The 19,555-nt window shown below is 42.5% G+C and overlaps 1 protein-coding gene and 1 pseudogene across 2 annotated transcripts in view; one reads left to right on the top strand and one right to left on the bottom strand.

Moving 5' to 3' along the window:
- The first annotated feature begins 7,572 nt into the window (after nucleotides 1-7,572).
- Nucleotides 7,573-19,555, top strand: part of CAPRIN1 (cell cycle associated protein 1) — a 50,169-nt gene continuing 38,186 nt past the window's right edge. Inside the window, exons 1-2 of one of the 2 annotated variants that reach the window (XM_012452319.3) lie at nucleotides 7,573-7,714; nucleotides 8,265-8,480. In XM_012452319.3, the coding sequence (XP_012307742.1) occupies nucleotides 8,265-8,480 (216 nt within the window). In that variant the 5' untranslated portion in view covers nucleotides 7,573-7,714. Of the gene's footprint in view, nucleotides 7,715-8,264; nucleotides 8,481-18,631; nucleotides 18,846-19,555 lie in introns of those variants that run through there. The other variant, XM_012452320.3, reaches the window with a different exon arrangement.
- Nucleotides 13,204-13,321, bottom strand: LOC135270367 (5S ribosomal RNA; annotated as a pseudogene).

The following is a 19,555-nucleotide window of genomic DNA, read 5'->3' as shown; positions in this document are numbered from 1 at the left end:
TTCTGTCCTCTTTAAGAGGAAAACACGAAACAAAAAGTAGCAGCAGAAAACATATTATAGTATACAACTGTCACCTTTGATTACTTTTTTTTTTTTTAGGACATAGTCTCTGTCAACCAGGCTGGAGTGCAGTGGCACGATCTTGGCTCACTGCAACCTCTCTCCTCTGGGTTCAAGCGATTCTCCTGCCTCAGTCTCCCGAGTAGCTGGGATTACAGGCATGCGCCACCACGCCAGCTAATTTTTGTATTTTTAGTAGACACAGGATTTCACTATGTTGGTCTTCGAACCCCTGAACTCAGGTGATCCGCCCACCTCGGCCTCCCAAAGTGCTAGGATTACAGGCGTGAACCACTGGGCCCAGCCATCTTTGAGTACTTTTAAAAATTTCTTCTTACTCTTAGTTTTTTCCTTGTTCCAATAATTTCCCTAGACTTGCAGTACCAGCATCCATAGAGGGCTTATTAGAAACGCAAATGATCAGCCGGCCCTCAGAGTCTTGATTAGTTAGAGGGCGGGGCCCAGCCAGCAGCGCTTTAGCAACCCCACCATGCCATTCTGACTGTCCTCCAAGTTTGAGCACCACTGCTCTAATTATTGAAAGCCCTCAGCTTTACTATACAACAGCGGAAACTACAGGCTTGTTGAGTCACCCTCCCTTTCTCTTGGTCACCTTAACCTTCCATTCACCATTCCGCCTGGATTCCATTCTGCCTGGATTCTTCCCTAAGCATATTTCTCTTGACATTTTCTCTTCCATCTTGGAATCCGCTGGCCTCTTCCTGAATCGGCACCTCGAGTTTGCTGTCCTTTTCCACCTAAATGGCAATTGTCAATGTGCCCTACTTAAGACAGTGTCACAGCACTATCTGGGAAGAAAGATAGGACGATACCATGAAAAGAATAATTTTTGTTTGAACATTTTTGGCACTTATTTTTGTGAAAATGAGTAGCATGTACACTCTACGTGGATAGAGCAGAGATTCACAAACTTGAAGATGCAAAAGGGAGTTGTTTATTTGTTTGTGATGGAATTTCACTCTTGTTGCCCCAGGCTGGAGCGCAGTGGCAGGATCTCAGCTCACCACAACCTCCATCTCCCAGGTTCAAGCAATTCTCCTGCCTCAGCCTCCCGAGTAGCTGGGACTACAGGCATGAGCCACTATGTCCAGCTAATTTTTTATTTTTATTTTTAGTAGAGACAGGGTTTCTCCATGTTGGTCAGGTTGGTCTCAAACTCGCAACCTCAGGTGATCTGCCCGCCTCAGCCTCCCAAAGTGCTGGGATTACAGGCGTGAGCCACAGTGCCTGGCAATGGAGTTTGGTTTTTTAAATGGATGTTCCTAGGTTTCAGATTCTGGGATGTAGAGGCAATTTCCGGGGTGGAGTCTAGGAATTTTCATTTTGACAAGTGCCCCAGGTCATTTTGAAATTGATGGTCCTTGCCTACTTTGTGAAGCACTGCGTCAAAATGAGAATTGGGATGGGGGGCAGGACTCTCTCCTTTGCAAATTCTACATCCACTGGAAATCTATGCAAGAAAAAAAACCAAACATCTTTTCATGATATTTTTTATGACTCTGGTGATTTTGTGCTTAGGATACCTTTAAATCAAGTTCTCCGGCTCTCAAGATAAAAAAATAAGTTATCATCACACAAAGAGTAAACAGAGTTGTGCTGTTAGGTGTGAAAATTATTCTTGAAATAATACATATCCTGACCAGCTATAGGAACAATCTCGAATAAGCTGATTACTTTCATACTTATATATTCCCCTAGTATGTTATTAACTGAGATACGTTAAGTTTTATTCCTTCCAAAATTTGTGGAGCAGTTAGTTGCTACCTTGAAAGAAGTTATTTTTCTCAAATTATTGTTCACAGTGGTTGTATGTATTAGTGTGAGACTTGATATATAGAATACTTTGTTGCCTGAAATGACAATGAGTATTCATGTTGCCAAGATGCAAGTTTATGCTAGGAACAGATCAGTTTGTGTCTTGGCAACATACATAATGCATTTCTAATGGCATTTTTAATTCTGGGGGCCAGTGTCATCAGAGTAGTTTTACTTGTAAAGTACTAGAATAAGTGACTACATTTTTTTAATTTTTTTTTTTGAGACAGTTTTGCCCTGTCGCCCAGGCTGGAGTGCAGTGGTGGGATCTTGGCTCACTACAACCTCCGCCTCCCAGGTTCAAGCAATTCTCCTTCCTCAGCCTCCTGAATAGCTGGGATTACATGCACCTGCCACCATGGCCAGCTAATTTTTATATTTTTAGTAGAAATGGGTTTCACCATGTTGGCCAGGCTGGTCTCCAACTCCTGACCTCAGGTGATATGTCCGCCTTGGCCTCCCAAAGTGCTGGTATTACAGGCATGAGCCATGGTGCCCAGCCAGTGACTACATTTTTCATCTCATAAAATAGAACAGTATTTCCTAAATTCAGTGTTATTGACATTTTGGTCTGAATAATGTGTGCCGTTCTGTGCACTGTAATTTGTTTAGTAGCATCTTTGGCCTTTACATACTGGATGTAATTAACATCTTCCCCTCAAGTTGTGACAACTAAATACTTCTAGACATTGCAAAGTGTCCCTGAGGGACAAAATCACCACAGGTTGGGAACAACTGAAATAGAAACATGATGTTAAGACAACATACAATTCATATAAATAACTATATGAAAGATTTTAGTGCCTGTGGCCAAAGTGTTTTTGCTTTTTAAAAATTTTTATTTTTTTGCTGGGTGTGGTGGCTCACACCTGTAATTCCAGCACTTTGGGAGGTCGAGGCAGGAGGATCACAAGGTCAGGAGTTTGAGACCAGCCTGGCCAACAAAGTGAAACCCTGTCTCTACTAAAAGTACAAATAATTAGTTGGGCATGGTGGCGTATGCCTGTAATCCCAGCTACTCAGGATGCTCAGGTAGGAGAATCACTTGAACCTGGGAGGTGGAGGTTGTGGTGAGCTAAGATTGCACCACTGCACTCCAGCCTAGGCGACAGAGCCAGACTCCATCTAAAAAAAAAAAAAATGTTTTTTAAATTTTTACTTATTTATATTTTTGAGACGTTTTACTTATTTATTTATATTTTTGAGACGGAGTTGCTCACTCTGTCACCCATTACAGAGGTTGCAGTGGGCCGATCACCCCACTGCAGTCCAGCCTGGGTGACAGAGCGAGACTCAATCTCAAAAATAAATAAGCAAAATAAAATAAAAATAAAATATTTATTATTTTTCTGAGGTGAAGTCTTACTCTGTCAGCCAGGCTGGAATATGCTGCGGGGCAATCTCAGCTCACTGCAACCTTTGCCTCCTGGTTTCAAGCAATTCTCCTGCCTCAGCTTCCCAAGTAGCTGGGACTACAGATGCACACCACCATGCTCGGCTAATCAAAGAAATAAAGAGTTCCCAGAAAACACAGTGGAGGAGCAGAATATGTTTATAAATGGTTTATAAATCCAAAAACCTTGGTATACTTTAATATATGCCAATATTAAATATATTAAAATAACAAAGTGAATACAACAATATGCATAATAATATATTTCAATAACAAATCTTTCAAGCTGACATTTGGTTGTTTAATTCATTATATTACAGCACTTTGAAGTCTACACAGTCAAAGTGAATAAACTGTGTATCCTGATCATTTCAGCAAAATAATTCAACTGCTTCAGCTTGAATCACCCAATAAGCTAATGCTAAGCTTATTTGTAGCAAAAGAGGGGAATCTTCATCTGAATTACATGAACTGCCCTTTGCTTCAGGTTGACAGAAACCTGGCTGGCCAAAGTGTGAACTACACTGTTCACACAGTTAAGGCTCTTAAGTTCGCTTAAATTTGTTTTTCAGTCATTTTACTACAAGTCAGCAGTAGGCATTTGTATCATAATTTTTCCAATACACTCTTTTTTTTTTTTTTTTTTTTTTCCTGAGATGGAGTCTCCCTCTGTTGCCCAGGCTGAAGTACAGTTGCACGATCTCGGCTCACTGCAACCTCCGCCTCCCAGGTTCAAGTGATTCTTCTGCCTCAGCCTCCCAAGTAGCTGGAACTATAGGTATGCACCACCACACCCAGCTAATTTTTGTATTTTCAGTAGAGACGCGATTTCACCATATTGGCCAGGCTAGTCTCGAACTCCTGACCTCAGGTGATCCACCTGCCTCAGCCTCCCAAAGTGCTGGGATTCCAGGTGTGAGCCACCACACCCGGCCAAGATGTTATTTTCTTAAGGATGATTTAACTACCATTGGGAACAAGAGAAACTACTCTTTATTTCTTCAATGATACAATGACCCCAAGCTACTGCATAGCTCTATACTAGAAAAAAAGTTTTAAAAAATAAGCATTTAAAATTCACATGAACATAACTTCAGTCCTCTTTGGGTCAAATAGGAAATAGAAAAATTTGGTTGACTTTGAGACCTTGGCATTGAGCTGGGCAGGCAGTCAGCCTTAGGACACAGCTTTGCCTTAAATTTATTGGGTCTTTTTGGACTTGCTGACCTGAACAGACAACCACAGAATGTCAGAACACCAGTGAAACAGGATTGGGTTGATATAGGAAGTGAAGAGTGTGATGGCTACATATATTCACCAAATATTTCTGGTTCACCTGCTTCCTATCACGCATGATAGAATACCATCTCTTGACTCCCTTATGGTTGGATAGGTCATGTGACTCTTTCTGGCCAATGAATTTAAGCAGATGTGATGCATATCTACTTGTCTAAAGCATTTAATTGACTGAGATACTCCTGAGTTCTCTTGTGGTACAGTGATCAGCAACACTTGAGATAACGGCTTCCATCAGCCTGAATCTACTGAGTGCTATGAACAGGCTACTCTGTTGAACTGTGATGTGTACCATCTGCAGCTGTTTTTTTTTTTTTTTTCTTTGAGACAGAGTCTTGCTCTGTTGCCCAGTTGGAGTGCAGTCACACAATCATGGCTCACTACAGCCTCTGCCTCCCGGGTTCTTGTGCCTCAGCCTCCTGAGTAGCTGGGATTACAGGCATGTGCCACCACACCCAGCAATTTTTTTTTTCTATTTTTAGTAGAGACGGGGTTTGCCATGTTGGCCAGGTTGGTCTCAAACTCCTAACTTCAAGTGATCTGCCAGCCTTGGCTTCCCAAAGTGCTGGAATTATAGGTGTCAGCCACTGCGCCTGGCCCATTTGTAGTTTTAAGCCAGGGATTGGCAAACACTTTTTATTGTAAAGGCAGAGATAGTATTCTAGGTTTTGCATACCCTAGTATCTGTTGCACACCCAGCTACTCAACTCTGCTGTGCTGTAGCAGAAAGGCAGTTATGGAATGGATGTACAGATAGATGTGGATGTGTCCCAATAAAAGTTTAGACATTGGCCAGGCATAGTGGCTCATGCCTATAATCCAAGCACTTTGGAGGCCAAAGCAGGCGGATCACCTGAGGTCGGGAGTTCAAGACCAGCCTGACCAACATGGTGAAACCCCGTCTTTAAAAACAAAAACAAAAAAAAGTTTAGACATTGGTCAGGTTCTGAGGAATAAAGCAGTGATTTTTGAAACTTTAATACACACACAAATCTCCTGAAGATCTTGTTAAAATGCAGTTTAATTCAGTTAAGTCTGTTATGGAGTCCAAGACAGTAGAGACCATGGTAGTGATAGTGGTTGGGCTGAATAAACTTTTGAGTTGCAAGGAGCTAAAAGGATTACCATCTCCCTTTCTAGCCTCTAGGCCTGGCATAATTGCTCAGCATAGTGCTAAGCATGGTTTAGGTGACTAACTTTGAAACTATGAGTTCCCATTGAATGCAGTAAAAGCCAAAGTCCTTACCATGGTCTTTCAGGCCCTACAAGACCAGCCGCCTTTTACATCTTTTTTTTTGAGACGGAGTTTCGCTCTTGTTACCCAGGCTGGAGTGCAATGGCGCAATCTCGGCTCACCGCAACCTCCGTCTCCTGGGTTCAAGCAATTCTCCTGCCTCAGCCTCCCGAGTAGCTGGGACTACAGGCGTGTGCCACCATGCCCAGCTAATTTTTGTATTTTTAGTAGAGACGGGGTTTCACCATGTTGACCAGGATGGTCTCGATCTCTCGACCTCGTGATCCACCCACCTCAGCCTCCTTTTATATCTTTGACCTTATCTTACTCTCTGCTCTAGCCACTGTGGTCTCCGTGTTCCTTGACCCCAGCAAGCACACTCCTTCTCAGATCTTATAGTACTTGGTGTTTCCTCTACCTGAAAAATTCTTCCTCCAAGGTAGCTGCTTAGCCATCTTCCTCAATTCCTTCAGTACTAGCTCAGATGTAAGGCTTTCCCGGACCACCGTTTGTTTTTTCTTTCCTCTACCATTTCATTATCTGACATGTACTTGTCTTCCCTTACTTAGAATGTAAGCTCCATGTAAATATATTTGTTCATAATCCCTAGCACTTACGAGTTCCCATCACACACTAAGGTGCTCAATAAATATTTGAATGAATATATAACAGACTTTGCAGCTACCCAGGATATCTTGAGGTCGGAGGCTGCTGTTGTTTCTCCAGGCTCCCTCAGGATGCATTGTTACCAGCCTGCATTACTCATTTTATTCCCTAGGGAACAGTGGGTTTGGTAGAACTCTCTTCTAAGTCTCTTTTTCACAGAATTTAAATTATAAATTGGTCATTTACTGTTGTCATACAGTATTGCGTTGCTGAATTTTCCATTGATTTATTCATTTTAATATATTTCCTTCCAGCACTTGGTTTCTTGTTTTTCTGCTCCCTGTCCACACCCACACAACCTCAAGGCTGGAATAATTCTCTAGGAGCAAAAAATCATCTTTTTCTTTGTATTTCATTGAACATTCTCTTTACAGTGTTAGGTAAACCTAAAACAAAAGGAAACAAAAGTCTAATAATTCGTAATACTCAGACCTACTGGATACCTAACATCATAGGGTAGCTCAAGATTTTGAGGCCAGAGCTTTAGGATTTAAAAAGCCACCAACCATGACCATGTCCGACACGTTCTACAGATAACTCCTAGGTTACTGGGTGATTGTTTGGTAGGGAAGCGGCGAGTTATCTTTTTTTCAAAAGACCTTTTGGGGTATAGGAGTTTACTCGCTCTGCGTACAGAAGGAATTCTAGAAGCTAGAATTGCACCACCCACCCCACGCACCCCTTACTGGCAGAAACCTTTGCCCCCCAACCCCCACCCCCCACCAAATAAGGGCTCTTTACAGGGTAGTCGCCAGCTCCAGAGCCAGCTGCTTGACACCCATTGTCCCCGTTTGGGCGTCAAGCGATTTCGCCTGAAGGACCCTAGCTTCGATTGCGCTCAAAACTCAACCGCCGTTCCTTTGGCCTCGCCAGGGTCGTCCCCACCTGCGTCTAGTGGACGCCCCCCAGCGCAGGGGCCGGGGGACAGCAAGGAGGCAAGCGGGCTGCCTCTTCCAGGCAGGCGTTCGCGCCGGGCAGCCCGAGCAGCCGCGAAGGCCCTCGCTCTCCGCTTCTCCCGCCCCCCGCGCCCCAGAGGGCTGCTGGCTGGCTAAGTCCCTCCCGGTCCCTCCCGCTCCCGGTTCTCGCCTCACTAGGAGCGGCTCTCCGTGCAGCGGGGACTGGGCGAAGCGGCCTGCGCCCACGGAGCACGCGACACTGCCCGGAAGGCACTGCCACCTTTGCCCTACAGCTGCCCACTCGGGATCTCCAGCGGCCTCCACGCGCGCACGGTGAGCGCCACCGGGAACCGAGTAGCTGCAGGGGAAGAGGGCCGCTCCGCCCGAGTGTCCTTTACCTCCGGACCGGCAGGAGCTTCCGAGGGGCTTGCCCCCAAGTCCCCCCACCCTACCCCGGTCATTTCCCATGCTCTTTTCTGCCCCCGAGCCCTGGCCTCTCTCTTCCTTCCCTTCCTCGGAAGCCGGAGAGCGCTGGCCCTCCCCGGTGGGGACCGTTGCACTGACCGTTGACGGCCGGCGCGGCGAGGCCCTGCCCCCGGCGCGAGCCTCGGAGCCCCGGGACGGGTAGGCCGAGTCGGCGGCTCCGCGGGGGAGGGGCGGGTCGGGGGGCGGTGCGAGGCCCGGCCGGGGCGCCCCGCTGGCAGGTCGCGCGCGCGCCCGCGCACTCTTCCTGCCCTCGAGGCGCGCGCCGCCCCTTCCCCCACCCGCTCGCGTAGGCTCCCGCCCTCTGCGCGTTTTGTCCCGCGTCTCGCCCCGTCCGTCTTCTGACTCGCCGCTCTTGTCCTTCCTCCCGCTTTTTCTTCTCTCCTCTCGCGGTCTGAAGATGCCCTCGGCCACCAGCCACAGCGGGAGCGGCAGCAAGTCGTCCGGACCGCCACCGCCGTCGGGTTCCTCCGGGAGTGAGGCGGCCGCGGGAGCTGGGGCCGCCGCGCCGGCTTCTCAGCACCCTGCAACCGGCACCGGCGCTGTTCAGACCGAGGCCATGAAGCAGATCCTCGGGGTGATCGACAAGAAACTTCGGAACCTGGAGAAGAAAAAGGTGCTGGGAGTTGGTGGGGAAGGGAGGGGTGGCTGCGGCGGGGCTTTGCGCCCCCTCCGACCCTGGGCGCTGGAGCCCTTGCTTCTTTCCGTCTCGGGAGCGTTACTATGTCCTCTCCTCCTTCCACCCTTGGCCCCCACGCCCCGTCTCCACGGTCAACTGGAGTTTCGTTTCGTGTCCAGAAAACGGGCTCCTGGAGGAGGCAGTTGTCACCAGATTGGGACCCGGCACTGTCCCCCGGGCCTCTTTATTACTCTTCCGCTGTGGGTCTGGCTTTTTGGCCTTTGGGAGTGGGACCTGTGAGGGTGGGGGCCTGTCGTCAGGACTTCACTGTATGGTGCCTTTCTCGTCTCCGAGGCCCGATTTCTCTGACGAGGGTCCAAAATGAAGAGGTACCTGCTCGGAGGGCTCCGGGCTCAACCGACCGCCTCGTGGAGTTGGGGCGGCCTGCGTTCTGTAGCCTTGGAGTCAGTGCACTCGGGGGCCTGTCGAGTGCCCCCTCTTATTCCGTGGGAGAGAAGTGTATTTAGAATCTTAAGCTAGAACTGCCTTTTCAGCAGGCCCATTTTGAATGGGTCTTCGATTTGCTACCCCCGCCCCCATGCGATGGGTTCCCCTACGTTTCTCTCTTTGTTTCAGTTGTCTGGGTTCCCCTACGAGCCTCACGGTCAGCTCAATCGCGAGACGATTTTCTGCAGCGACTTTTTGTTCCTAGGGAACTCTGAAGGGGCGGGGGACTGCCACGATTGAGATTCGTTGGGGGCTGGGTCCTGGGGAGACTGGAGAGGATAGCTGGGACTAGGGGCACATGGAGAGAGCGTCTAACATGGCGGCGGCTGCGGGGAGAGGGAAGCGCTTTACAGGAGCTGCATTGTGAGCACAAAGCGAAAGCAGAGGGGGAGGGCAGAGACCAGGCAGCCGCCCCGACTAGCCTCCCTAGTCCCCCTCCAAAAAAAATTCGAGCCACACCCACGATATTTTGGATTCAGTATTTAGTCCTTCTAGATCACCCTATTGAGGTATATCTTCATTTGCAAATCAGCCTTTTGTTTTATGTTTTTATCGCAGGACAGTGTAAACTGTTTAGAGGGGCATGTCTCTGTGTGTAGAGAAAAGGTCTGGGTAGAGTGAATAATTAAAATGAGTAATATTAGAGGTGGAAGGAGAAAAATTAGTCGTTTGTAAAAACGAGGTAATTACGTCTGTGACTATCATGTTAACTTGAATTTTACCTTATAAAGTAAAATGTAACTTTCTTTTGATAACTCCTGCTTGTCTGCCTCTAGGAAAACATTTATAACATCTTGAATTTCCAGGAAATCATTTTGCAGTGTTTATGTAGCCAGCCACCTAATAGTGTTACTTGAGGTGCTGATACAGTAACTGGCTAAAATTTGGGCTGTGGGAAATAAGTTGAAGAAAACTGTTGATGTTTAGGTCTTACTAATTTTAATTGCTTATTTACTGATTTATTTTACATTTTGAGAGAGTTTTAAAACATTTAGCTTTGATATTTCCCTGTCTCATCTTCAGTATTGAAGGTTGGGAATTTTACTTGAATTTCATGGACTTTATGTGAAATTGAGAGATGCTCTAATCTTCGGATTTCTTTTCTTTTTCTTTTTTCTTTCTTTTTTTTTTTTTTGCTAATCCTTTATTTTGATAAACAAGTGTGTTTATTATAGGTAATTGGAATAATAATTCTATCAAAGTAACAAAAGTATTTTAAATTTAAGGTAGCTACATTCAAATGTTGAATAGAATAAGCATGCCCAAGGCCAGTATCTTCTGAGTCTGACACGTGATTTAGTTTTTGCTACCCTGTTGAAATTGAGACTATCTTGGGTATCTTTTTAAAATTTTAATGCAGTAAGCAAGCTTGCTGATCTAGCTGATGCTTGAATTTTTGATTCTTCAGAATTTCTTGGAAATGTTTTGTTCTGGTATAGTAATCTGGACATAAATATTAATGATTATGAACATTAATAAGGTATTAATTATGAACATTAATGATTAGTGAGGATTTAAAGTGTAGACACATTAATAACTGAAAGAGAACTCTTCAAAGAAGGTAATATAAAGTTAGGTGCTGATTGGCAGCCAATCTAGCTGTGAGGTGGCTGTCAGATTCTAGTGTTCAAGTATGTCTGAAAAAAATAGAAATCTAGTTTATAAGCCCCTCCTGAGGACTTGAACCATGACAGGTCATTAAATGTGTATAGGGGTGTGTGTGTATTACTATACTTTGTCATACCTTGTCCTCAAGTTATTTTATTTATTTTTAGAGATGAGTCTCACTCTGTTGTCTAGCCTGGAGTGTGGTGGGATGATCTTGGCTCCCTGCAACCTTCGCCTCTAGGGTTCAGGGGATCCTCCCTCCTCAGCCTCCTAAGTAGCTGTGATTACAAATGTGCACCACCACACCAGGCTAATTTTCTGTATTGTTAGTAGAAACAGGGTTTCACCATGTTGGCCAGGCTGATCTTGAACTCCTGATCTCAAGTGATTCACCCGCCTTGGCCTCCCAAAGTGCTGTGATTGCAGGTGTGGGCCATGGTGCCCAGCATCCCCTCAAAGTTATAAAGGAGAAAGTAATGTAATTATTACGTAGATTATTAACTAGGCTAATGCATACTGAAAGATGGCCGTGTTAATAATGGAGATTTAACAAACTGCAAGAAGTAACTATTTTTTTTATCTTCTCAGTGTTTTAAGTGCTAGATAGCAGCAAAAAGGTCAAGTTACAGTTAAGTGAGACTTTTCCATAAACCACAGACTGAACTACCTACTTGTTAAGTAGATAAGTTGGCAGTATTGATGTTGACTTAATTGCAATTAAAACTATGTATTTTGCTTTTTGAAAAACTCAGGGCATTTGGTTTTTCCCTAAATTTAAGCACATCTGGTTTTCAGTTTAAAATCTTTTTATATCTAGATGATTTATTTGTGAGAAGACTTAACTGTGGTTAGATTTTAAATATGAGTGCGCATTTCTAATGCACCAAAACAGGATTGCTTTACAAATCAGTTTTGAATTCCTCTTTAGAAACCCTTTTGGAGTAAAATAAGATACTATTTACAATTGGATTTGTTTTGACTTCAGTCCACCTAGCAACTTGTATTGAGCTATATTTCAATCTTGACCTATTCTTATTGGAGCCTTCTGGACCAAAATGCGTTTTTTATGGATTTTAAAAGCAAGTATCCTGGCAAAAATGGCTATGGATATGTAGTATTGCTTACATTAAAACAGAGTTGAAATCATTTTATTGTACTTTAAGAAACAAAGTTATTTTCTAATAATTTGAGCCATTAAAGGAGAGTCAAGCATCTGCTCAATGAGAATGCATGCTTAACATTGATGAAATATGATCCTATTATGTAATGCAACTAAAAGACTTGGTGGATTTTGAAATTTGGGCTTATAAGGAGTACATGAGTGTTTAGCCAAAAAAAAAAAAAAAAGAAAAGAAAAGAAAAGAAATACAGCTCTAAAGAGGATCAAGAATAAGAATAAAATTCCATTTACAAATCTTACTGATTAAAGTACAGGTTAATATTGAGTTCAGTGATTAACTGCCCAGTTTTCTTTATCAGTTCATTGGTGCGGAACTGGGCCCTAGGCTATGCAAGATATTCTAAAACCAAGTCTTAATTTTAACTGAAGAGAGAGCTCATTTGATACTGTTAGATGTAATCAGTTGTAATGTAGAATAAAGGATGTTTCAATAGATGACATTTAAATTTGCTATATTATTTGTGAATATAATAGGTTTAGATTCTAGTGACTTTGATGGGTGAAAGTTTAACCAATGTTCACTTTTGTAAAATGCAAAATAGCCCAACAGCTTTTTAACCAATATGTGACCAGAACTTACAGCCAGAGTGTAGTATTTTTTATACTTCTTCCTGAAGGCTTTCTGCACTTCATCTTTGCAGTTAGTATTATTCTTTGAAAAGAATGCTGTTGTGAGGGTGACATTTCTTTCTAGAGCATCGCAGTGTGTCTGTGCTTAGAATTTTCATTGCAGCTGTTGTACAGCACTTATGTGTTCAGTGTTTTAAAATAAAAACTTTCTTAACTATTTTGTAGTAAAATCTTTCCTTGAGGCTGTTACCTGAAGCCTTCTTTGACATTTAAGTTTTCTTGATGTGTTTGCTTCTCCGTGGGTTTGCAAGAACTATTCTGCAATGCAGAGGGTAAGATTATTTTGCATTCACCTTGTCACAGAAAAAGCTGTAATGCTTAATTTGTGTCCCTCTGCTTGAGTGTGTGTGTTTGTATGTGTAGCACTGGGAAGTATTTAAAAAGGCAAAGCTGTGAATTCCCCCAAGTGATAATGGGTACATTTTTCTGGGATGAGAGTAGAAGCCTAAGTATTACATTGAGAACGTACTGTTTTAACCTGATCAAATTAGTTTACTCTAGGATGCTACCCATGTGGCAGATGTTTGAATGAGAATACATTTTGTGTCACTTACAAATTAAGCATACAATTCACCAGAATTTTATGTAATTAATTTCTTAGTTTACATTTAGGGCTAGATGAAGACTAGTACTATTTCATCTTCTAGAAAAACGAATACTTTTCTTTAGTGAAAGCATTAATTTTTTCAATACTTTTACTTTTTGCAAAATGTTAAATTTACAGCAGCTTTGTCATAGCTGTAATCTTATACTGTTATAAAATTTAAGAGATTTTAATTTTTTTTTTTTTTTAAAAGCCTACAGCATTGGTATTCCCAGGTGGTCTCCCATCCAAGTACTAACCAGGCCCAACCCTGCTTAGCTTCCGAGATCAGACGAGATCAGGCGCGTTCAGGGTGGTATGGCCTTAGACAGATTTTTAATTTTTATTTATTATTATTATTTTTGAGACAGCGTTTCGCTCTTGTTGCCCAGGCGGGAGTGCAATGGCGTGACCTTGGCTCACTGCAACCTCCCCCTCCCAGGTTCAAGCATATTCTCCTGCCTCAGCCTCCTGAGTACCTGGGATTACAGGCGCCCACCACCACACCTGGCTAATTTTGTATTTTTAGTAGAGATGGGATTTCACCGTGTTGGCCAGGCTGATCTCGAATGCCTGACCTCGGGTGATTCACCTGCCTCAGCCTCCCAAAGTGTTAGGATTACAGATGTGTTCTACCGCGTCTGGCTTAAGAGTTTTTTTTAGAGCTTAAACTACCTTAGAATTTAGTCCAATTCATTTTATAGAACACAAAATTGACAGAATGACTTAGGTTGGAATGGGTGATTTCCAAAGTTTCTTTTAATTGTTTCTTTTTTGAGATGGAATCTTGCTCTGTCGCTCAAGGCTGTAGTGCAGTGGTGCAACCTCAGCTCACTGCAACCTCTGCCTTCCAGGTTCAAGCGATTCTTGTGCTTCAGCCTCCTGAGTAGCTGGGATTACAGGTGCATGCCACCACACCCAGCTAATTTTTGTATTTTTAGTAAAGATGGGGTTTTGCCATGTTGACCAGGGTGGTCTCGAACTCTTCCTGTCTCAGCCTTCCAAAGTGCTGGGATTACAGGCATGAACCACCACACCCGGCCTCTTGTATGTTTTATGGGAGTAATTAGAATTTGTAATGTTCTACAGCATAAGTGTAATTTTCGTGTTTAATTATTTAGAACCAAGTAAAGCCTTTTGCTTCAAATCTTTAGAGTTTGTCTTATTTTATTTTTTTTGAAATGGAGTTTTGTTCTTGTTGCCCAGCTGGAGTGCAGTGGCACAGTCTCGGCTTACCGCAGCCTCCGACTCACCACAACCTCTGCCTCCGGGTTCAAATGATTCTCCTGCCTCAGCCTCAGGAGTAGCTGGGATTACAGACATGCACCACCATGCCTGGCTAATTTTGTATTTTTAGTAGAGATGGGGTTTCTCCATGTTGGTCAGGCTGATCTCGAACTCCTGACCTCAGGTGATCCACCCGCCTCAGCCTCCCAAAGTGCTGGGATTACACGTGTGAGCCACCGTACCTGGCCAAGTTTCTCTATTTAAAAAAAAAAAAACTGAATGCAAAAGAAAAATGTTTTCCATGTATTTATTATTAGACCTTTATTAATTTCTCATTGTTAATCTGTGTTTGTATTGTCCAGGTAATGGGGTTCTGAGTGTGTCAGATATCACTGGGACATCCATATTATAATGAAATAAACTTTTATTAAAGTTTAAACTTTAAAATTTATGTTTAGCCCCAAATGTATATTTGTCAGTCTCTACTCAAGCTTGATAGGTTGTAGACCAGAAAAATCTGGGATAAGCATTACCAGTAGAGATAAATAAGAAGTGTGACAATTTTTTCATCCAAATTATTGTATTTCAAGCTTCTAGGTATTTTTTGGTAATTGGTTCCTTTTTCTGGGGGAAATGAATGTTATGTGTGTATATAATATAGAAAAGTGAGAGGAGTAGCAGAAGAGAAATTCAGCCAAAGTTGATACTGTAAATTGCTTGATTTCAGCTCATTTATTTATTTCTTTCACTAGCTCTACTACAGTGCTTTTGTTAGGTAGACTATGAGTATAAAAACATGGGTGAAAGATACTTCACTGGGTAGAGTTCAAAATTCAAACTTCCTGAGGGAAGGGGAAGGTGTGTTTCTTGACCATGCTCAGCTAAAGTAGTTTGTTTCTTTCAACTTCTCCTGTTACCTATTGTCCGTATACTTCTTGACATTTTTATATTGCCTTGTGTTGTTAACCTTAACACGTTTTTCTAAATTGGTAATAAGCTTGTTGAGGGCAGAGACTATTAACATCACTCCGCTGTGCCTCCTTGCACGTGGTATATGCTGAATAAGTGCTTGCTAGTTTGGCCAGATCATTACATAGAAATATCTGTAGCTTCATTAACAACCCTGTTAAAATGGATTAATCCATGGAGTTATGGAAGAAATGCTTTTTGTACAGAGCTATTTACTTGTGGTGTTTTTTATTGAAATGGATTTTTTTTCCTGAAGAGATTTTTAATTTTTTTCAGGTAGGTAGAGTTGATGAGTAGGCAAGCAGAACACTCTTTTTCCAAAAAAAAAAAAAAAAAAACTGGGTAGCAGGTCTGGCACAATGGCTCACGTGTGTAATCCCAGCACTTTGGGAGGCCAAGGCTGGTGGATCACCTGAGGTCAGGAGTTTGAGACCAGTGTGGCCAACATGGTAAAACCTAGCCTCTACTAAAAATACAAAAAATTAGCTGGATGTGGTGACCTACAACTGTAGCCCCAGCTACTCCGGAGGCTGAGACAGGAGAATTGCTTGAATTGGAAGACGGACATCACAGTGAGCCGAGATCACATCACTGTACTTCAGCCTAGGTGACAGAATGAGACACTGTCTCAAAAAAAGCTGAGTAGCATAAGCAAGATATGTGAATGGTCTGAGGAGGACACAGATAATTCTTACTATTAGAACCGTTGTACATTATTAGAAATTTCATTGCATTCTCCTCAATACTGTTGTAAAGATATTTTAATTTTAATTTTTTAGAGACAAGGTCTCACTGTCATCCAGGCTGGAGTTCAGTAGGGCAGTCATAGTTCACTGCAACCTTGAACTCTTAGTCTCAAGTGATCCTCCTGCCTCAGCCTCCCAAAGTATTAGGATCACAGGCATGACCCACTGTGCCTGGCCCACCTCAGTACTGTTAGAAAAACGTAGAAATAACTGAAATATACTTTAGTCATTAAAAAACCCTTTTGGCCTACACTTTTGAGTTACATTGAACTTCTTGTTACGTTGTGGACAGGAAAGATAGTATAGTAAGCAAAAATTTCCTCAGTTTTTAAAAGAGGGGTAGAAAGAACACACCGCAATCTATAGATGATCCATAGCAGCTATCTTCAGATGCTGAAAACTTGCTCATATAGCAGGAGTCTATGCTGTTTTAGAAAAATGAAAAAGTATTAAACAGTGATGGTGGGGATGTAGTCTTTTTACATTGAACTCCCAAGGAATGTATTAATATAAATAAGTTTTCCAGATTTATGCTAGGGAATAGCTTGCTTAAAGCAACTAATATTTCAAAAGATGCTCTGTAAGATTATTTATGATAATTTGCTTTTCAAATCCACAAGCTTTAGACTTCTTAAGAATATAGTCAAAAGTAGGTGATGCTGGAACTTGTTAACATTTCTTTTTCTTTTTCCTACTAGAGTCAGCTGCTTCCATTCACTCAGACTTACCTGCGTAATTATAGTCTTGGACAAGGAATAAGAGTTTTTACAGGATTGGCTTTTATCTTTTTTAAAAAAAATTGGACAAAAGGCTTGTCAAACTAAACTCCTGAATACTTAACCTGCTTAAAAAATTATCTTACAATGGAACCTTAGGTAACATCTAATTTAGCATTCTTTTTTTTTTATTTTTATATTTTTGAGATGGAGTTTTGCTCTTGTTACCCAGGCTGGAGTGCAGTGGCACAATCTGTTCACTGCAACCTCCGCCTCCTGGATTCAAGCAATTCTCCTGCCTTAGCCTCCCAAGTAGCTGGTGTTACAGGCTCCTGCCACTGCCCCTGCCTAATTTTTTGTGTTTTTAGTAGAGACCGGGTTTCACCATATTGGCCAGTCTGGTCTCAAACTCCTGACCTTAGGTGATCCACCTGCCTTGGCCTCCCAAAGTGCTGGGATTACAGGCGTGAGCCACCGCACCTGGCCTAATTTAGCATTCTTACACCATTCTTAGAGTTCAGAAATCCAGTGTTCCTGACAGGTGTTCATTCAACTTCTACTTTAACCAGTCTTCTACGTAGAATGCCCATTTCTCAATGAAAGTTTGTTTCAGTGGTGTGCCACTCTTTTAAGTTCTTGGTGTTAGAAGTATTTCCTTACCGGCCAGGCATGGTGGGTCATGTCTGTAATCCTAGCACTGGGAGGCTGAGGCAGGCGGATCACCTGAGTTCAAGAGTTCGAGACCAACCTGGCTAACATGGTGAAACCCCATTTGTACTAAAAATACAAAAAATTAGCCGTGCGTGGTGGTGTGCGTCTGTAATCCCAGCTACTCGGAAGGCTGAGGCAGGAGAATGGCTTCAGCCTGGGAGGCAGAGGTTGCAGTGAGCTGAGATTGCGCCATTGTACTCCAGCTTGGGCAACAAGAGCGAAACTCTGTCTCAATAAGTAAATAATTTAAAAAAATAAAAATAAAAAAATTAGCTGGGCGTAGTAGTGCATGCCTGTAATCTCAGTTACAGGGAGGCTGAGGCAGGAGAATTGCTAGAACTCAGGAGGCAGACGCTGCAATGAGCTGAGATTGCGCCACTACACTCCAGCCTGGGTGACAGAGCCAGACTTTGTCTCAAAAAAGAAAAAAAAAAAAACAATATATCCTTAGCACCACTGTTTAATACTCTTTGTTTTCTGGAACAACAAAGACTCCTGCTGCATGAGCATGCTTTCAGCATTTGAAGATAGCTGCTATGGATCAGCTATGGATTGTAGTATGTGTTCTCCTTTTAAAAATTGAGGAAACTTTTGCTTACTATCTTTTCTGTCTCTTGGGGATTTCACTAGCTAACAATACTTGGTTGAATTTGTAGAGGGCAAATAGGAGACAGCTGCCTATTACTGTGGGCAAAGTCGAAACTGCTAATTGTCTAATTGAAGAACAGAATGTGGGGGTTGGGGACTTGAAATAATACCTAGAAAAACTGTTAAAGATTATGGAAAGTTGAGAGGAAAATAAATCTTTTGTCTTTGCAAAAGTTTGTACAGTACTCTAGAAGTGATTTATTTGGCCTAGATACATAAAGTATGGCTAGGTGCTCCAAACTACTTTATTATTTTGGGCTTCATTTTTAAGTATTCCCTCCCGGTGTAGAGATCTCCTTATTTGAGAATAGGAGTTACGTAGCTCTCCTGGATAGCCAAATTAGTTTTTTTCACATGTTGTTTCCTTCTAATCTCTCTTCTATTTATAATTGTCTAGTTGAAGAATTTGGGGGGTTTTTTTTTTGGAGTTTATCATCTCTTGCTATTTATTTTTAATTGCATAATTAAAAATTTTTTCTTAAATTTTTTATTTATGGCATTGGTTGGCTATAACAATAAAGAAGCAAAGCTCAGGAGGACATCTATCTTGGATATCCCTCTTCTGGCACCCTAATGGCACTGTACTGAACTTAATTTAAAAAAATCCATTTCAAGAAAATAACTTTGGTGGTGATGAAAAACGCTTTGGGAAGAATGGAAGATCTAGATGTACTGCAATTCAGCAACATAATAATCTGATTGGAGAAAGGAAAGGAGGAAAACAGCACCAAGCAGAGGCAGAACTGGAATGTAACAACAGCTGGAAACCCCAGAATGACATTCTAAGTGGGGGGGTTGTTAAGGCACAAATGATTTTTCTGGGATTTAAGACCTTAGGTAAGTTATTTAACTGTGTCTTTCAGTTTACAGTTAGGTGAAATATGATTGATAATAGTGCCTCCCTGATAGGGTTAGCTACCTTTTAGTTTAAATTTGAATGTCTGTTAAATAGTAAATACTGTCAACTATTAAAAGCAATAAAGAAACAGGAAATAGAGTGAGACTGAGTAGCACTTGTTGGGATAATTATTTCCCAGTACCACGTGACTCTGACATCTACTACTGGGATAGAGAGGTATGGTCACACCTCTCTATCCCATGATTCCCCCTTGAAGACTCTGGGTAATCTGGGAAATGGCCTGATTTTTATGTTGCTCACATATGTGCTATCAATGGATTTTTAAAATATACTTAGGATACTCAGTAGCTGAAAAGAAACTCTAAATTTAATTTCAAGATAGAAAGGATCTAAGAGGGCAGGTTTGTGTTATCAACATTTTAGGGTTGTAGGCTTTTGATGGAAGATACTTTTTTTTTTTTTTTTTGAGACAGAGTTTCGCTCTTGTTGCCCAGACCGGAGTGCAATGGTGCAATCTCGGCTCACCTCAACTTCTGCCTCCTGAGTTCAAGCGATTCTCCTGCCTCAGCCTCTTGAGTAGCTAGGATTGCAGGCATATGCCACCACGCCAGGCTAATTTTGTATTTTTAATAAAGATGGGTTTTCTCCATGTTGGTCAGACTGGTCTCAAACTCCTGACCTCAGGTGA

Source organism: Aotus nancymaae, unplaced genomic scaffold (assembly GCF_030222135.1).
Source record: "Aotus nancymaae isolate 86718 unplaced genomic scaffold, 86718_ANA_hifiasm-v0.15.2.pri h1tg000059l, whole genome shotgun sequence".
Classification (NCBI taxonomy): Eukaryota; Metazoa; Chordata; class Mammalia; order Primates; family Aotidae; genus Aotus; species Aotus nancymaae.
The sequence above is the reverse complement of the archived record's forward strand: the minus strand, read 5'-3'. Positions and strand labels throughout refer to the sequence as shown.